The sequence below is a fragment of the Mesocricetus auratus genome, unplaced genomic scaffold, assembly GCF_017639785.1.
Source record: "Mesocricetus auratus isolate SY011 unplaced genomic scaffold, BCM_Maur_2.0 Super-Scaffold_100014, whole genome shotgun sequence".
Taxonomy (NCBI): Eukaryota; Metazoa; Chordata; class Mammalia; order Rodentia; family Cricetidae; genus Mesocricetus; species Mesocricetus auratus.
This window is the reverse complement of record NW_024429197.1, coordinates 1,621,446-1,640,286: the sequence shown is the minus strand read 5'-3', so window position 1 is coordinate 1,640,286 and position 18,841 is coordinate 1,621,446. Positions and strand designations below refer to the sequence as shown.

The window sequence follows — 18,841 nt, the reverse complement described above, 5'->3', positions numbered from 1 at the left end:
GTAGCATGCAGGGAGTGGTGTACCCCAGGATATACACCCCCAGATCCTTGTCTTGACCAGACAGGACAGAGAAAAGAGTAATGGGACATCTGATGCTGCAGTTCCATTCATGACCATATGAGGGCAGAAGCACCCAGAAAAACCAGAAACTTCCCCCACTCTGCTTAGGCTGTGTAACTACAAGTCTGGAAGGACCCCAATTCCACCCACATGGCTGGCAGATGGAGACCGGGATGCCATGGGTACCTCACAGGCAGCTGCTGGTGCCACCACTGCAGGGACACTGAGGACAGAGGGTATCTGTACCACGGGGGCTCACTGACTCAGAACCTCTGTAGCATTTTTTTTTTTTAATGGTTTCTTTAGACAGGGTCTTGTAGTGCAGCCCAGGCCAACAAGGCTTAAACACTCCCTGCTCTCATCTCAGGCTCTAGAAGGCTGGGATGACAGGTATGCACCACATCTGCTTCTGGCCATCATTTTGGGGTCAGGTGGCACAGCCCTACCTCTGTGAAATCTCAAGGCTGGTGGTCCTGTGATGACAGCATGGGCTAGCCACCTTGGGCAGAATCCTGCTGCCCCATTGGTCTGTGTGGCTGGCGACCTTCAGGCCTCCCTATTCCCCCCCTTTTAGATTTATTATTTTATGTATATGAGTGCTCTATCTCCATGTACAACTTTATTTCAGAAGAGGGCATTGGATCCCACTAGAGATGGTTGTGAGCCACCATATGGTTGCTGGGAATTGAACTTGGCTCTTAACTGCTCAGTGATTTCTCCAGCGCTCCCCCCCCCCCCCACCCCGTGCCCCCTTTCTCACCCTTAAAAAGGGATTAAGAGACAGTGGCCCTCCAGTGGCTCCTTTCAGGGTGAGATGAGGTTGATATACGTAGTGCCTAGACCAGCAGTATTTTCCTCCTCTCCAGGCTCCTGACGGGACTGCCCAAATCCAGTGACCTTACCCTTGTCACATTCCCTGCCCTCTTCAGTTAGCCATCAAAAACCACACACACATAAGAATATAGAATTTTATCTCATTTTAGTTAAAAAAAATAATCGTACCACTGAATGAAGAAGTAGCTGTTTTCTTTTTTGGAGGGGAGGAGGTGGTGAGAGGGAGGACAAAAAAATAAAATGCAAAAGGCCAAAAGTAAAGGGAATTTATATTCATCTGTATAAACATTCACTAAGGCAAACACAAGCCAGGACCACAGCTGCTGGGCTGGGCTGGGCTGGGTCCCTCCAACTCGTATGGGTTCTAAGACCAAAAAAATAAAACCTTTGCAAGTCCCACGGGGGGGGGCAACTGGGGACTCAGGGCACTGTAGTAAAATAAAGAGTTATCGAGTTTCAAAAGCAGTGACACACCGAACGTTGAATGACAGCGGCCTCGGTGGCCATTCACTTGGACCGGGTGACGGCACAGGTTCACAACACAGCCACAGACACACACACACACTTGAGCAAGCACATGGGGGCTGCGGAGCAATGGCACGGGCTTCACTATGGCCTGGCTGGTGACGGGTGGGTTTGGGGACCCCCATGCGTTCTAGGGGTGGGCATGGCAGGCAGGTGCTCTCACTGGCGACAAACCCAGGGGAGGACAGCGAGGAAGGAGGGGCTGGTGGCCCCGTGTCCTACTGCAATACACACAAACACACGAGGCACTCCCCGGGGAGCAAGGCACCCCACCCCCTCTCCACTGTCCCTTGGGACCCTCAGCTTGTTCTGGGGGTAGGGTGTCAGGAAGTGACATGTCTGCCCCTCCCCACGGAGCCCTATCACTCACGTCCCCATGGCATGCCCAGCAGAGTGTAGCCTGTGAGGTAGATTCAGTGGCCTTCACCCTGCCTGGCTGGGCCCCATTTATATCAGCCTAGAGTGCTAGGGCCTGGGTCTCCTCACCAAAATAGTAGTCCCCCCTCCACTTCTAATCCCATTTATATCAGCCTAGAGTGTTAAGGGCTGGGTCTCTTCACCAAAACAGGAGTCCTTCCACACCCAGCAGAGAGGGGACTGATCTGAAAGGAAGTTGTGGGGAGGAGACTCTCTCTCTCTCTGCTGGTTCCTATCTAGGAAGGGGCCATGAGGCCCAGGGCAGGGTGGTAGGGTGGCCCACGGTTAGGGGTAGTTGGGTAGAGAAAGTAGCTGGTACACAAGGCAGGGGCGTGGTGAATGGGCTGGCGTTGGGCTAGAGCAGGCAGCAGGGTGGCCAGCGAGAGGATGCTGGTGTCACAGCCTCAGGGACAGCGGGAGGGAGCAGGGACCGGCCCAACTACTGGAGAGACTCTTGCATGAGATCCGTTCATAGACAGTTTAGATTTCAGTAGTGGTCCTGGCACACATCGGCCAGGACTCAGTTTGTCTCCCACAGGTCTCCTGTACCCACCCGTGCCCCCAGACTGCACACTGGGCAAGGCTGGGTCTCGGCCTTGGCCCTGGCTACTTGAAGGTAGACTGCAGTTCCTTAAAGGCTGCCTTCCGCTGCTTCACCTCCTCAGCCTGCTTCTTCCTTTCCTCTTGCTCAGCTTTGATCTCCTCCTCAAATCGGCTGGACACGTTGATGGCCTGGACCTGGGGGCGAGGGTGACAGGTCAGGGTGTGGCCTCAGTCTCCCCTCTGTCTACAGAACCGGGCACACAGTAACCGACCACGGGGGCTCGCGCGGGAAGATGAAAATAACGCGCCGGGCAGGGTCAGCTGCTAAGGTGCTCGTCCAGCATGCATGGCGTCCTGAGTTTGAACTGTACTTCAAAAAATGGAGCACGGTGCTGAACGCTTGTGATCCTCCCACACAGGGGAGACAGAGGCAGGGGGATCAGGAGGCAGGGATCCAACCTGGATTATAGGAGACCATCTCTCTCAGAGACAGAGAAAGAGAGAGGAGAGTGAGAGCCAGAGCCACACAGAGAATATTCATCGGCAGGAGCAGTGCCCGGCTCTGCAGGCAGGAGTCACACCCTTGATGTCTATACAGGTCCACTAATGAACCCTGATATCTCTATCAAGGTTGGAAGAGAGAGGGGACGGGGACAGCCTTGGGAAGCAAAGGTCTTAGTTTGGAAAAAAGGAATAAGGAAAGGTAAGGAGTGCTGGGTGGGCAGGACTCAGGAGTCACTGGACCAAACGTGTTGCCCTCCCCATCTATGTCTGCATTGAAGGAGAGGAGGCTGTACTTACCGATGTATGAGGTCTGAGAGCCCCTCGGCTTCCCCCAGGGTAGGAGGGGTCTCCAGGGAGCAATGCTGGCTGGCTGCCTCTTTAAGAGCCTCATCACCCAGCACACCCCACAAAGAGTCGGCTCTACCTCTCTTGTGCAGCCTGAACAGGGGCAGGGAGGGACCGCGCCAGCCCTCAATCCAAGCCGTGTCACCACATGGCTGGACCATGTACAGTCCCTGGCTCCTCACCTTGGCCTCAAAGAAGTTCTTGGCACCCTTAACCCCCTCTGTGGAGACATCGATCTCAGAGAGGCGGGCCAGGACGTGCAAGCCGCTGTCTTCCTGCAACTCCCCTGCCGCTGCCTTGCGGAAGATCAGTAGGAACTGTGAAGGGAATACACAGGTCAGCAAGGCGCAGCTGGAACAGAGTCCCTGGCCACACCCAAGCCTCAGCTGGGTCTCTCTGAAGAAAGGCTGTGTGTTCACCTGCAGGAACGGGAGCTAGAGCCACGCTTCAGCCCCTGTCTTCCTGGTGTGCCCTGCCAGGACCCCGGCCTAAGGACCACACCCAGCCCCCACCCACAGCTTCAGTCTGCCTGTCCCCTTGCCGCCCCCTGTCCTCCCACACAGATCTGTACTGCAGCCCACTCACAAAGCCCCGGAGGGACCTCACTCCCGTTCTACAGTATGAAGATGCTTTGGAGATGGCAGAGGTTTAAGTACCGGGAGGATGGGAATAGGTGCTCTCTGACCCCAAGCCTTGACATCCTTCCCAGGCCTCTTGTCATCTCCCAATGATGCCCTCGATACTGCCTCTCGCCCCTACTTCCTGTGGGCTCTGTAAGGGCCAGGACTCCCCCTGCACCCACCTCTCCACACAGGCAACCCCATGCTGTTCAGGGCCTAGAACCACGGCTGTCAGCTTGGGGCCTCCATCCCTCCTGCCAGTCCCTAAACAAGCTGGCCCGTGGCCTCTGCCTCAGGGAGTAGGAAGCTACCTCACATCGTGCCCTGTCTCTCGGCAGTGCGCATCACCCGCCTGCCTCTGAGCCAAGCACTGTGTAAATCTGCTCTCAGGCGCCTTCCCTTCCTTCTAAACCCCAGGCCCCGTCCCACACAGACTTTCCCACAACTCACTTGGGCATAGGGAAATCACTAAACACAGCTGGTTGTGGTGGCCTACCCCTATCATCCCAGCACTTAGGAGGCTGAGGCAGGAGGTCACCTGCCAAGAACACCTGGCAAGCCTCACACAACTATCAGTCATTCACAACTGCTGGGCCAATGACAATGCCACTCAGTAGCAAAGGCCACCCAGAGCGCAGGTGTGGCCGGCTGGGGAGCAGCCTGGGGAGGTACTCACCTCCCGGAAGCTGAGTTTACTGTCAAAGTCCTCATCCACCTCATTGATCATGTTCTTCAGGCCCAGGTGAGTCTGAGGGGCCCCCAGCTTCTCCATCATGAGTTTGAGTTCCATGAGGTCGATGAAGCCATCCCTGCCGGCATCATACCTGTGGGTGCAGAGAGGCTTAAGGATACCCTGATGTGCCTCCTGTGTGATTACGTAGAGAGGACACAAGCCTGGGATACAGGAAGTGATCAAGCGACCCCACCACACGGGCAGGCGGCATCCTGCGTCTTAAATGATCCTCGAGGCTCGAGGGAGGAAGCCGCAGCCTCCTGTCCCGAGTGTGGTGTGAACAAGCAGAAAGAACTCCCATCATGCCTGTGGATCCAGCTACAGGCACTTGAGGGGTGTCTCAGTCTCACCATGGCTGGATCTGTGGCTCTAGTTAAACGGTGTAGGTCCTTGAGATCTGGGGCTGAGACGATCTCCACTCTGGGGGCTACCCTGGGCACTGTGGGGTGTTCACAGAAGTAGCCCTCCTGGACTGTGACAGCCAAATGTTTCCCAAACACTGCCAACTGTCTCCTCTGTGTGTGTGTGTGCGTGTGTGTGCGCGCGTGTGTGCGTGTGTGCGTGTGCGCGCGCCCGAGCACCAGGAGGAGAGGCAAAACCCCAGTGGCCAGAGGTTAGCATACACATGGAAGGTGGTCTCTTATGTAATTGCTTTAGTCTTACTATGCAGCCCCGGTTGTCCTGGAAGTCACTGCATAGCCCAGGCTGCCCCCGCACTTGTAGCAACCCTCCTCCCTCTGCCTCCCACATGCTGTGACTGCAGGCGCTCCCACGTGCTGTGACTGCAGGCGCACTGTCGTGCCCAACTATTTATCTGTGGCACTGTGGTGCACAGTCCCCCACCAAGCCACACCCCTTCACATGGGACCAGCGGTTTCTTTCACACAGCACCCTCCACATGGGGACTTCCTGCCCCAGCTCATGCTAGCTTCCAGGAGGGGAGGTAAAAAGCACCTACTAGGTGCTTAGTCTGTTGACTAAGTGACTCAGGAATGAATTCAGAGCCAAGAGTCTTAGCAGCCTTCCTGGAGTCTTGTGTCTGGGAGGGAGGCAGAGGCAAGGCCATGGTCACCGCCGGACAGTGGACCTGGGCGTGTCCAGGAACAGGCTGTTCTGGGAGCCTGCAGGGAGTGGCGGGGGTGCTGGGCAGCCTGGCACAGAACCAACTGATAACGAGGCCCGTCTCTGCCCCTCCCTTCTTTCCTCTGCCACCAGCAGCCTGGTGGAGACAGGGATTGGTGAGAATAGGGCCTGAATGCCCCTTACCTGTGGTCACACTCCCTGTGCTATTGAGTGGCCAGAGGTGGCCTCCAGCCCATTTCCTAGCTGGTAAGGTGCTGCCCACAGCTGAAGCAATGACTATGCTTGCGGGTCTATCAGGTCTCCTTGTCAGGGTGATTTGTCTCCTGGGACAGAAGCCTGGGAGAGTGACCTCAGGATGACACGAGGGGCTTTTCTGGTACCCGAGACCTCCAGATGGACAGGTGACAACAGTTCTGACATAAATTACACTCGGAGCGTTCCTGTTTATCTGCGGGTTCCCCTTTGCCCCTCTACAGTCTAACAGCCCATAGGAACTGAAAACCGTCTTTGCATGGGAGCTTTATTATTTACTTTGATTTAACGTTCTTCATAACCAGAGGCTCAGAGAAGCTAATTGATCTACCCAAGGTCACACAGCAGTAAGGAGGGAGCTAGACTAATATCCCGGGTCTGTGAGGCTGATGCCCTTACCAATCTGTCTGTGCCCAGTCTCCTGCTGCATCCTGTGACCACCTGCAGAACAGCGTCTGCCGGGAGCGCCAAGACAAGCATCCGTGTGAGGGGTATAAATAGTTCCTGCCTGAGTGAGTCAGGCCTTGGAAAACACGAAGTGCAGCGAGCATGGGACTTGGGGCCGTGGGTTCCCTATAGAGCGAGCGGGCTGGGGTGGGGGCAAGCGGGATGTCAGTGAGAGACACAAGGGCTGTCATCTATATAGCAGGAAGGGCCTGCGAGGTAACTGGGCAACCCCTCCTGAAACTCCAGTGTCTGCAGATGGCGGAGGGCTGCCACCTGCTGCGTGTCTTTGACGACCGGAGTGCCTGGTGAGGGGCTTGCTTTTCCCAAGGCAAGACACAGGATGCCTCTCCTCTGTGCCCCTGAGCACCGCAAAGTACCCTACTCCCTGAACTTGGATTCCAGTGAAGGTCAGGGATGGCACGCCACAGTTCTGACGTCAGACTGCCTGGGCTCCCCCTCAGCACAGCGCAGAATGTGTGTGTCCTTTAAGGGACATCTGGTGACATATGGACCCATTCTCAGTTGTCTTAACTGGGAATCATGGTGCCCAGAGCAATGCCTACAGCATCCAGGACAGTCCCCTACAAGGAGAATGGTCCGGTCCCGTCTTAGTCTCGTTCCCGAGACTGCTAAAAAACCCCGACAAAAGGCAGCTTGGAGACAAAGGGTTCTTTTTACTCCCAGTTCCAGGCTACAGTCATGATGGCTGGGGAAGTCCAGGCAGGGGCCTGAAGCAACTGGTCACATCACACCCACCACGGCAGAGTGAATGAATGCTCTCTGCTCTCTCCGTTCACTTCCTAACTTGTCCTAGTTAGCTCTGATTGTCAACTTGACATGGTCTAGAGTCATCTGAGAAGGGAACCTCAATTAAGGGTTTGCCGAGATCAGACTGCAGAGTGAATGAACGCTCTCTGCTCTCTCCGTTCACTTCCTAACTTGTCCTAGTTAGCTCTGGTTGTCAACTTGACATGGTCTAGAGTCATCTGAGAAGGGAACCTCAATTAAGGGTTTGCCGAGATCAGACTGGCCTGCAGGTCTATCTGTAGAGGGTTACCTTGAGGGTTAATTGATGTAGGAGGGCCCGGCTCACTGTGGGCGGCGCCATTCCCTAGGCTGGTGGTCCTGGGCTGTATAGAGAAGCTAGCTGAGCACGAGCTGGGGGAAGCAACATTCCTCTCTGGTGTCTGCTTCAAGTTCCTACTTGAGTTCCTGCCCTGCCTTCTCCCAGCGATGGTCTGTGATATCGAGGTGTGGGCCAAAATAAACCTTCTTCTCCCCAAATTGCTTTTTGGTTCAAGTGCTTTATCACAGTACAGGAAGGAAGCTAGAATAATGCTGTTACGTAATTAAAAACCCAAACCCACAGAATGGCGCTGCCCACTCCTACACTTGGTCTTCCCACATCAGTTAGCATAACTCAGTCCCTACAGACACGCCCATAGGTTGCTGATACAGACAACCCTCATTGAGGTCTGCTTCCAGGGGATTCTAATGGTGTCAAGTTGATAATCAAAATTAAACATCAGGGGTCCTAATGTCACTGGACCGTAATTGAGAAACCCAGATGCCATGGTGCCTCTTGGTTCCTGGGAGACCTGCCAGGGCTCACAGATGCTAAACCCACAGCAAGGAGTCCCCACGAGGAGTAGCTATCACTGTGGGATTCAGTGATCGTGCAGGGTCAGGATTGGGAAGGGAGATCATTGGGGAGGACACTAGCTTGGGATTCAGACTCCAGCTTGGGAGCCACATGTCCGTTGTTTTTCTGGGTCCCCAGCTGGACCTACATTCAAAGGTCTATGCTTCTCTCAAAGTCAGAACAACTCAGTCTAAAGGAAGTACACACGATATCTAAACTTGGATGTCAAGTCAGGCTGTGGATTCCCTGGTCTCTGGCAGCTTCAGGCTGGGCCAGGCCAGGCCCCAAACCGCAGCCTACATCAATCAAAGGTCAATCAATTACTAGGGCTGGGCTCCAACCCAGGCAGACTCTAGTCCCTGGGGGACAATGCAGGGTCTGGCTACAGTTCCAAAAAAATATCAGTCCTCGAGCCAGGTGACACAGAGCCAGAAGCCTGGTGCCAGGGTGAGAGGTGGCTCTGAAGAAGGTGACCGTCCCCCGAAGGCCCTAAAACATGTACATCTGCAATGCACCCGAGGCCCTGACGTGGCTGAGGTGGCAGGGCTAAGATTTGATCACATGCTCACATCAGATCCAAACCCCAACTCTGCCTCTGCTGGTCACCTGTCCCCATGAACCTCACCTTCTCCCATGCAGATTCAGGAACTCATTTTGGGACTGAGGCAAGGACTGGGGCATAGTTTGAGTTGACTCAGCACAGGGCCAGGCTCACAGCAGGTACTTAATACATGCTATTTGACAATAATAACCACATGTTATTACCTACCTTTAGGGGATAATAAAAACCACCCTAGAGCCCTAAAGCATTGCTGCTCAATCATGAAGACCAGGGTCTAGTCCACAGCACCTGTCAAGCATCTCATAACCACCCCTAACCCCAGCTTCACAGGATCTGACTCCCTCTTCTGGCCTTCTGGGGTACTGCACCACAAAATGCACATACATATGTATTCAGGAGTGTGCTAAATTAAAACTGAAAAAAAGCTAAAAACAAAACTCCAGTTTGCTGGAGCTGAGTGTGATGACCCTTGCGTATAATCTCAGCAATTGGAAGACAGAGGCAGGAGGATTACAGTGAGTTTGAGGTCAGCTTGGTTTATATAAGAGGGTTCAAAGCCAGCTAGAGCTGTCTTAAAAAGAAAAAAGAAGAACCCATGCTGGCTTATCCAAGGGCCTGATGGTGCAGGGAGGGGAGGCTGAGGTGGGTGGGGTGGGGGGGAAGGGGTGTGTCAGTCTGGATAGATGAGCAAGGGGATCCCCAGAATCTCCCCCTCTGTAACTTACTTGTCCCCTGCTAGCCCTGACATAGGCTGGCTAAGCTGAAGGATAGGGGACCCTCAAGGGGCACAGCTCTGGGTCTCCCTGCTTTCCTTCCTGTAAGTTGGGGGGGAGTGTGACAGTGGGGACTGCCCCCATGCCTCCAAGCCAGTGAGCAGCTACTCTCTGGAGGCTGGACCTGGCCCCTTGGCTGGGGAGGCCCTCTACCCTGCTGCTCTTCTGAGCAGGAATTGAGGCCCCAGGGGGCTCATAGGAGCCAGGAAAAGAAAGGCTAGCCATCAGGGCTCACCCACATAGCCCTGCCCACCAGAGTGGGCAGTGATAAGCCCAGGCTCACACAGCAGGTGGGATTCTGCCTTCTGCCTCCCTCTTCCTCCTGGGGTGGGGGTGGAGGTGTCAAGCATGTAGGTGAGGTGGGGGAGGTTGGCCCAATGCTCCACTTGGCCATGGCTCAGAAAGACCAATGTCACCCAGCCCTGTCAACAAAACTCCCAGGCTTTGGGGCTCAGCACCTTTCCCCAGCAGTGGAGGGAGGCCGCAGGCCTGGCACCCGGCCCACATTCCTGCCTGCCTCCCCCTGCATAGTTCTCACCAGGGGAGGGCTCAGCAGCTGTTGCCCCGGATGCCAGCTACAAAATCCCTCCCGTCACCCCCTCTACAGCTGCCGCCCGGGCAGACTCTGTCTTTAGGTCTGAATGTGGTCTTATGAAGAAGTTTCATCTCTCCCCTTCCCGAGTTCTGATAATCCAGGGCCACAGGGTCCGTACTGCCTGGCTCCAATGACAGGCAGGACGGATGTCTGGCCCGGTACCCAGGCAGGCTCGTTTCACAAGGTTGTCCTTAGTGGAGACTTTGATGAACGGCTTACCTTATCCTGGGTGCTGGGCCAAGGGCTCTGTGTCCACAGACAGACAAGGAGACCACGACACAGAAAGGAACGGTGTGGGCCAAGGTCAGCGGGGACATGGGTATAGCTGGGTTCCAAATGGGATAAACTACACTAGCTCCTGATGCCTCCAGACCCAGGTGGGAGAGCCCTAGGGCTGGAAAGGGTAGTGCGGGGGAGGACGCTTCACCCAGCTCTCCGTAAGGGCCAAATTCCCAATGCACTTTTCCTGCTTGGTGTCTTGAATACTTCTGAGGGCAGGAGGCTCACTGCTTCCTAAGGCGGGTCCCTTTGCCCTCGGTAGCCCTGATCACTCTCTTATCCCCATCCCTGCCATACTGGCTGAGATGCAAAGCCATTATCACAGCTGTCGCCCCCAGCTAAGGGGAGGGGGCACGGGGAACTACATTCTGTCCCTTCTGGCACCCAGCCCCGGCCTGTGCTGCTGGCTCCAAAGGGCCACAGGGTGGACTGCTGAAAGGGTGCTGTTTATAAGTTCGGGACCCCCAGTCTGTTCTACATTATTATCACGAATTTCAGGGTTATTAAGGAGTAAGTGTAATCATGACTAGGAAATGGCAACCATAGAGTAGGTGCTTCAAACCTATGCATTCTGTTATAATCATTAAGTGGCTGTCATTTGGGGCCACCCCTATCCTGTAGCTCCTGAGCCTCTTTATCCTGGGAGATGGGAAGGCATCCTTGAGGGTAGGTGACACTCTGCTAACTCTTCTGGTAAGCCTGGGCCTGCTTGCCTGTCTCTATGGGAAGCGCAGGTGGGTCCCAGGAACGCCAACTCAGCAGGGCCAGCTTGGTTTGTCCCCACCCCCACTGACTGACTCATGGGGAAAGCCAGGGAAGGCACGTGTCACATCTCCTTAGGGCAGAATGTGACTCTGATTGCCTGCCCTAAGTCTGGGGTTTAGGAAGGGACCAGTGTGTGATGCTCACAGTTGCCCCGCCCCAGGTTTCCATAGAGCCTGAGGGTCCCATGAGAGCCCCCAAGCTGACAATTGTTTGCTAGGGGGCTGTCATGGCTCAGGGTTGTCTTAACCTCAAGTCTGACACCACCCACAGGCTGAGCCAAGGTGGCAATGTGGGAGCACCCTGTCACCGCTCTATTTCCCGCCCACCCTTAATCATCACTTATGATAGTGATCATGGAGACGGTTACTTAACGTCTAATATAATCCCGTGAGTGTTAGCTACATACTCCCGACTCCATTCATCTTAGTCCTGAATAGCTCAGACAGACAAAAATCACCTGCCTTCAGTCAACTTACGGGACAGGGCAGGAGTCTGGCACTTTCTTTGTCTCTCTCTTCTAGCAGTACTGGGGATTAACCCCCAGGGCCTCAGGTATGCTAAGGTCTCACCAAGTTGCCCAGGCTGGTCTCGAGCCCACTTTGCAGCACAGGCTGGCCTTGAATTCTCTGTCCTACCTCAGCCTCCTGAGCAGCTGGGATGACAGGCCTGTTCCACCAGGCTTGGGGAGGCCCTTGCACACGGGGAGACTTGCAGAGAGGTGTATTCTGAACGGACAATACTGAAGGTCTATGTGAGGGAGGAGTCAGGGTCCGGAGTCAGACCTGGGATGAACTGATGCCTCTGCTTCTCACTAGCTATGGGACCTTAATCTTCCGAGACTCAGTCTCCCTACCTGTGAAGTGGGTGGTGGGAACCTTGCAGGATGTTAAGTATTAAGAAAGGAGCCAGCAGCGCTGGAGAGATGGCTCAGTGGTTAGCGGCACTTGCTGCTCTTGCAGAGGATCTGGGTTCTATTCCCAGCACCCACATGGCAGCTACAACTGTCTAACTCCAGTTATAGGGGATCCGATGCCCTGCAAAGACCTACATGCAGGCAAAACACCCATATATATAAGATAATAATAAGTAAATAGAAGAAGAGAGCCAGGGTCCTGGCACCCAGTGGGTCAGTAGTGCCCCACCCCCCATTCATCAGTCAAAAGGCTGAGTCTCGGAAGGACTTCCTGCTCAGCACTGCTGGGCCTGGTCTCAGCTAGGCACACCTGCCTGTCCCTGCAGCCACTGTTCCTGCAAAGCAGAAGTCCATCAAGAAGGCTGCTGGGTAGCCAGAGGGAACTTGGTGGCTGCAGGGTGTGGGGACTGTCCTTGCAAGAGGCTGCAGAGTGGCCGGGCTGGCCTTGCAGGGCCGGCTTCCAACCTGCCCCTGGCAGCACGGATGACCCCAGAGCTTGGACCGTTCCAGATGAAGGCGGGGCCGGACCTCAGGCGACAGAGATGAGTGTGAAGAAGGGAAGGGGACAGACGGGAGGTGTAATCCGGAAAGTCCCCAGCAGGGGTGGGGGGAGGTGATGACTCAGATGCTGAGGGGAAGTGGGAGGAAAGGAGAAGGGGGCGTGGTCGGGAATCCTCTCTCCCTGGGGTGTGAGGCACCCCAACCCCCACCAAGCTAGGCTCTGGCTTCTGCAAACGAGAGCCAGACCCCCACCCCCACCCCTCCAGCCTTCTGGATATGGGCTCAGGACCTTGGCCAAGTAACTCAACCTTTGAGGCCTGAGGTCTAAACTGACCCCAAGTAATACAGGTGAGTTCCCTTGGGACTCTCTAGTAAGGCCAGGGCCCTGGGACACCACCCATCGGAGGCTGCAGTCTCTCCAGATGGCAGAACTATAGAAGACCTCCATTACCAGCCCTTTGGACCCACACAAGACCTCCGGTAGACTGGAATGTTCTATAAGGCCTTCTGGCTGGAATTTGCATATGCAAACATTTAGCATGTCTTCTAAGACCATCCATAACCTTAACAGTCCCCAGACCATATCTGTGCTGGTTCTGGTTTACCATACTCAATTCTTAGTGTTTTGCCAGCTAGGTCCTACGGCTTCAGAGAAACTGAGGCCCAGAAGCCCAGTACCCTGCCCAGGGCGACCCAGCTGGGTGGCAAGGGCCCGTGTCCCAGTTTTGCTCTTCCCTTGTCTTCTGCCACCTGCCTTCCACGTAATTAAGTGATAATGAATTCATTTCTCTATTTTTGTTGTTTGTCAAAGCAATATGTAGCTGTCAATCAGAGTTTCTGTTGGGCAAGAGCAAAGAGGCTTATGGGCTGAATCCCTGTCATTCTGGCCGGAAGCAAAGGACAGCTGCCAGCCTAGCAGCCTGGTGGCTCTGTTGGGGGGAAGTGGAGGCAGCCAGAGGCTCATTTCGAGCTGCCTCAATGTTAGAGCCGATGACCGCCACCAGGGCCAGGGCATATGCTGGACTTGGGAATGTGATGACAGTCACTTAGTAAATGCCACTTCTGTGCCAAGTACGTGGCTGGGCACCGGAGAGCACCCTCAGGGTGAGAAAAGAGGCTTGGGAAGGGTTAAGGCTCTAGGTGCACATGTGTCTACACCGGCAGCCACCGGGAGCTGCAGGCTGTCAACCAGGAAGGGAAGAGAGAGAAGGCAGGTGGCCCAGGGAGCTTGTGATGAAAATCTCCAGCCAGAAGGAAGGGGAAGTCAGCCTGCCTGATGCAAGAGGTCACGAGATGGAGGAGGGTGGGGAGGAGGCCGGGCAGGACAAGGAACTAGGGCGCCTTCCTCAGATTCCACAGCACAGTCACAATTTCGAGGCTGCCTGCCTCTCGGGCAGGTGTTGGCTTACAGAGAACCCTCCAGAGCTCTTCCTAGGCTGTTGTCAGCCCAAGGGTAGCCATCCCTGAAATTCTGTGGGTTTGTCCCATACCTTTTTGCCTTGAAAGCTTCTAGAAACAACTCTGAATGAGTGAATGAGTGGGTAGAGAGAGGGAAGGAGGTGTGGGAGGGAGAGAGAGAGAGAGAGAGAGAGAGAGAGAGAGAGAGAGAGAGAGAGAGAGAGAGAGAGAGAGAGAGAGAGAGAGAGAGAGGTGGGGGCCACAGGTTCTAAGAGGCAGGGCCTCTATGCTGGGCAGCATGCGTCTTCTCTAAGCCCTACCTTCAGAAAAACCCATGATCCTGAGCAGGTCACTTTTCCCTTCTTAGTTTTCCCGTCTGTAAAACAGGGAGCGGGGCTGCAGTCAGCTGGCAGTGGGGTGGATGGCAGAGCTTGCTGTCTCTTCCCTTTTTCCCTCCACCATTGTCCTGGGGCCCCATCTGCTTGTCCGCAGGGGATGGATGGACCAGAAGACGGCACAGTTGCTCTGATGACTATCAAGGCTCCAGACCCCATAGAAGTAAGGCTAGAACATAAGTATCTTTGAGAAGCATCACACACCACCTACCCCTCTCGCACTGAGGTCCAGGGCCGACGCCTCCTTAGCTGTGGCTGCCAAAACGCTCCCCTTCCCAGGGGCACTGGTTCCTCTTCCCCCTGCCCCCTGCTCTCAACAGAGTCCTGGCTGCAATCCTGGGACCTGCTGGGCCCCAGGAGGCAGCAGCCACTTGCACAGTGGAAGCAGACAAGTGTTTTGTGCTCCCAGTGGCCGTCTGTGGAGGTTCCCAGCCGGGATTCAGCTGGGCTGGGCTCATCGGGCACAGTGAGGCCTTGTTTCCCTGAAAACAACATTAGCAGCTTTGTACCCCGGCCAGGGCCTCTGGCGAGTGGCACTTCCTTCCGCTGAGGTCCAGCTTTCTGGCCCCTTCCTGCCCCGACACCCCTCCCAACACCACAGCAAGCAGCACTAGTGGCAAGAGGTGGCTGTGAGGGGTCCACAAAAGTTACTTCTCCATCGAACTTGGTCCCCCAAAACAGCTCGGGCTCTTTGGAAGCACAGCTTCCAGGCCATTCTCCCCACCGGTTCCCCCACCAAAATTATCTCCCCCAAGCTTGCTCTTTAGGGGGTATCTGGGTTCCCGAAAACACTGCCATGGTTTGGGGGATAATACCACAGACACACATGAGAGGGGTGTCCTGAGAAGGGTAAAATGGGCCGGTGGTGGCCGCACAGGAGAGAGTCAGCCACACACAGAGAAAGGGGCGCTGGGGTATGTTTCGTTACAGCGACACGGGTATCTACGATAGAGAACGCTTAAGGGAAGACCATGGCACAGGGGGGTGGGGGGCAAGGAGGAGGGGAGCCAGTGCCTCTGGGGTGCCCCTGGGAAGGGGAGCTGGCTTGTCTTTGGCAGCCACAGCTAGGAGGTGTCATACCCAGACCTCAGTCTACCCAAGTGCAAGAGAGGCAGGCGGTGTGTTGAGAAGGGAAGACCATGGCTTTTGGAGCTACCGATCTGAGTTCAAATCCTGATCCTACCATTTTGTAGCTGTGGCGTCTTGGCACGTAACTTTAGTGGTCTGTGGCTGGACTCTATCTGGGCAAGAGAGATGAAACCATCCTGGGTCATGGGGTTGGTAGGAGGCACGGCTGAGCTCCTTCTCAACCCTGTCACTTCAGGGATCTATGACGGGTGTGAACACCCTCTGGACTACCCCACAGGGCAGCTCTACCTGGAAGTCACAGTTGCCGGAGGGTTCAAAAGCAAGGAATGTGGATTCCTGCTCTCCTGGCCTGATCATCCAATAAGAGACCGAAGCAGGGGTGTCCTCCAGCCCTTTAACCTTCATGTAGAGGTCTGAGGGTGGCACTACAGGACGGGGTTTCCAGTCACCCAAGGCTGGGAAGCAAACCCTCTTCCTGTGTGAGGACCAGCTGTGGGTGTGGAGAAGCGGGAAGAGCCTTTCTTAGCCTTGGATGGAGGGAACGCCCCTTTCCTGGCTCCTGGTTGGTGTCTGGGCACTGTCAGCTGGGTGTGGCTGGGGCTGCCAATCCTTTACCTGCCACTCTTTTCCGCGTTGGGGCTCCCTGCACACCTCACCCTGAACTCAGGGTTACTGGGTTTTGCCCCATCTGAGGACGCACTCCAGCCCAGTACCTATAGGTCCGACTGTTCCCTTCCCAGGAACCATAGGTGGTGTGACAGGAAGTAGGGATGACTGTCATATGGAGGGGCATTGGCACCATCCCTATCCCCATGGGTAGTCTCTTCCTCCCCCTCCATACTGCACGATTTCGTGGAGCGTGGAATAGCTGAGCACGCACACCCCTCTAACCTGGTAAGGGTACAGCATGGGTTCATAGGAACCGGAGCCTAGGGAGTCCCTGGGAAGGACACATAGCAAGGGACCTCTTTTTTCTGCCCAGAGAGAGTATGGGTCCCGCAGGGACTATATGGGAGCAGGGGGGCTGTTGCTGGGGAGGGGGCAGCCTTCTGATAGGCAGCAGGGGAGTCACCATTGCACAGCAGCTGAGTGAAGGGTAGGAGGAGCAGGGACGCGCACCAACAGGGTAGGGAGGAAATCTAAGGCCCAAGGGGACTCTGCCCTGAAGGGATGATAGGGGAGTTACATGTTTGTCGACTAGGGGACAGGGAGAAAGAAGCCCTTTCCTAGCAAGACCACTTGAGTGTTAGGGAAATGGGACCTGGCCAGCAGGGTGGGTGGGAGGGGTGGAAAGCGCTGAAGGGTTTTTACCATAGAATAATTGGTGTGTGTGTGTGTGTGTGTGTGTGTGTGTGTGTGTGTGTGTGTGTGTGTGTCCCAAAACTAAAGGGACCAGAGCTAAGCAGAAGAAATTAAAGACATATATATATATATGCCGCGCGGGTGCTGGGAATGTCCCCTCCCCTTGAGAGGCACTAGGGGTGCCTTACTGCGGTGGGGGTAGGGAGTCCAGGAGTTGGGACAGGAGAGGAAGGTGTGTGTGGGTGTAGGGTGGTAGGTGCAGTAACATTAACAGTGAGGGAAATCGGGACCCTGTGTGGTGGTGGGGACTTGCTGGGGACCTGTAATTGTATTCATGGAACCTCAGGTGCTTCCAACCTATGTGGGGTATTTTGAGGGCAGTACCCTCAGGAGGGTGGGGGTCACATGCCACAGCCAGGAGGGGGAGATCCCCAAACCCACTTGCACTGGGGTGGTGGGTCTGGAAGCCTCGTGGCCCTTTGGAAGGGACAGCAGAGTTCTCCGCCCTGGTGAGTCAGGGTCCTGGGGGAACCTGGCCAGGGTTACTGGCGGTTCGGGCCTGAGGCCGGGTCTAGGGTGGTGGGGAACGGGGTGCGAGGGTACTCACTGTTTGAACATCTTCTCCATGTCTTTGATCTGCTTCCTGGAGAACTCCTTGAACTCCGTGTAGGGGTTGAAGACGCGGCGGCTGGGCGACTGCGGCTCGCCGATGCCCTGGTTGAGGTCCGCGCGCCGCAGCAGCTTGGCGCTCAGCTCGTCGTCCGCGCTGCCCAACGCCTGGGTAGCCTCATCGGGAGCCCCGGCCGCCGCCGCCGCCGCTCCGTTGAGCCCCGGCTGCTCGGTCGCTTCGCCGCCTTCGTCCTCCATCTGCAGCCTCCGGCTCAGCTTGCTGGCCAGCTCGTCCGTGGCCATGGTGGCCCGCGCGCGCGCAGCTGCTTCGGCCGGGCCCTTGCTCTGCACCGCACACCCGGCCGCGCTCTTCCTCTTCCTGACACTCCCCGCCGACAGGCGCCGCCCCGAAGGTGGGACTTAGGAGACCGCCCGCCCCCGGGACGGCTCCCGCCGCCCGCGCTGCACGCCGGGTCCCTTTTGGTCCCAGGGAGGGGGTCAAGTGCATCCTGTGCCCCAGCTTTTCATCACTGCCCCCCTCCCCGCCATGAAAAACCAACACCATCCCTCTGGTGACCTCTGGGAGGCTGCTGAGACCCAGGAGACCTCTGGAAGAAACCCGATTTTGGGAGGGGATGTGTGTGTGTGGAGATCTCAACCCTGTGGGAGGGAAGAGGGTCTGTCCGTTGGAGGTGGATGTGTGTTCAGGGACTGGAGAGGGGCGTGCCCCGCAACCCCTACTCTGGAATCCCCATCATTTGTGTCTCTGACACCCTGTCGGTTGCCATGGAGACCACTGATCGAGAAACACTGGGTGTTCTTGGTAAGATTGTGGGAGTCTGAAGAAGGTGGACCCTGGCTCTGGAGTCCAGTTGAGATTGTCCCCAGAGCTAGAGCGGTATCTTTCAAGGGTGGGGCAGCGGTTATGAGAGAGATGCTACCCCACCCGAGTCCTCAAAGGTCCCCGAAGGACCAGGAAAGGGGAAGGGGCTCATCCTGCTGCGCGATGATTCAGCACAATAGCTGCTTGATTTGGATGATGTCTGGGACTCCACCTTAGAGGGTTTCAGAGAGATCTTGATGTTGCCTCCTTGATGGGGACCACAGAGGAGTGACCTCCTCCCCAAGGCTCAGGAATGGGGATGGGAAGGGAGAGTTCAGAGATAATTGGATTTGGCGCTGTCATCTAGTTCATCGCTTCAAAACCCCAAATCTGGGCTGGAGAGAAGGCTCAGTTATGGCATGGTTGTTTCTCTTGCAGAGGACTGAAGGTCGGTTCCTAGCACCCATATCATATAGGGGTGTGGGGGTAGGGATGCCAAGTCACAGAGGTTCAGGGGATCCAAGACCCTGTCTGGCCTCCTTAGCACTTACACTATGTGCACCCACCCCTCCCCCACATGCGCATAATTTAAAAAGTAAATCTTTGAGCAGGGCCTGGTGGAGCAACCTTTAGTCCCAATACTCAGGAGGCAGAGGCTGGGCAATCTCTGTGAGTTCAAAGTCAGCCTGGTCTACATCAGTAGTTACAGGACAGCTGGGGCTGCATAGTGAGACCCTGTCTCAACAAACAAATGAACGAATGAATCAATGAATAAGTAAACCTTAACAACTGCAAAGCAATGGTGCTCCTTTGTCAACTGCAGGGGCACCAG

At 55.6% G+C, this 18,841-nt stretch overlaps 1 protein-coding gene across 2 annotated transcripts; it reads right to left on the bottom strand.

Moving 5' to 3' along the window:
• Positions 1–1,022: 1,022 nt before the first annotated feature.
• Positions 1,023–17,570, bottom strand: Efhd2 (EF-hand domain family member D2). Of its 2 annotated transcripts, none has more exons than XM_005081092.4 (4): positions 17,185–17,570; positions 4,525–4,672; positions 3,411–3,545; positions 1,023–2,574 (listed from the first exon to the last, which is right to left on the bottom strand). In XM_005081092.4, the coding sequence occupies exons 1-4, from the start codon at positions 17,487–17,489 to the stop codon at positions 2,443–2,445; spliced, it is 720 nt and encodes a 239-aa protein (XP_005081149.1). In that variant the 5' UTR covers positions 17,490–17,570; the 3' UTR covers positions 1,023–2,442. The 2 variants fall into 2 exon arrangements, with proteins under 2 accessions (XP_005081149.1, XP_021089187.1); XM_021233528.2 differs by lacking the exon at positions 17,185–17,570 and adding an exon at positions 14,398–14,696.
• Between the last annotated feature and the right edge of the window lie 1,271 nt (positions 17,571–18,841).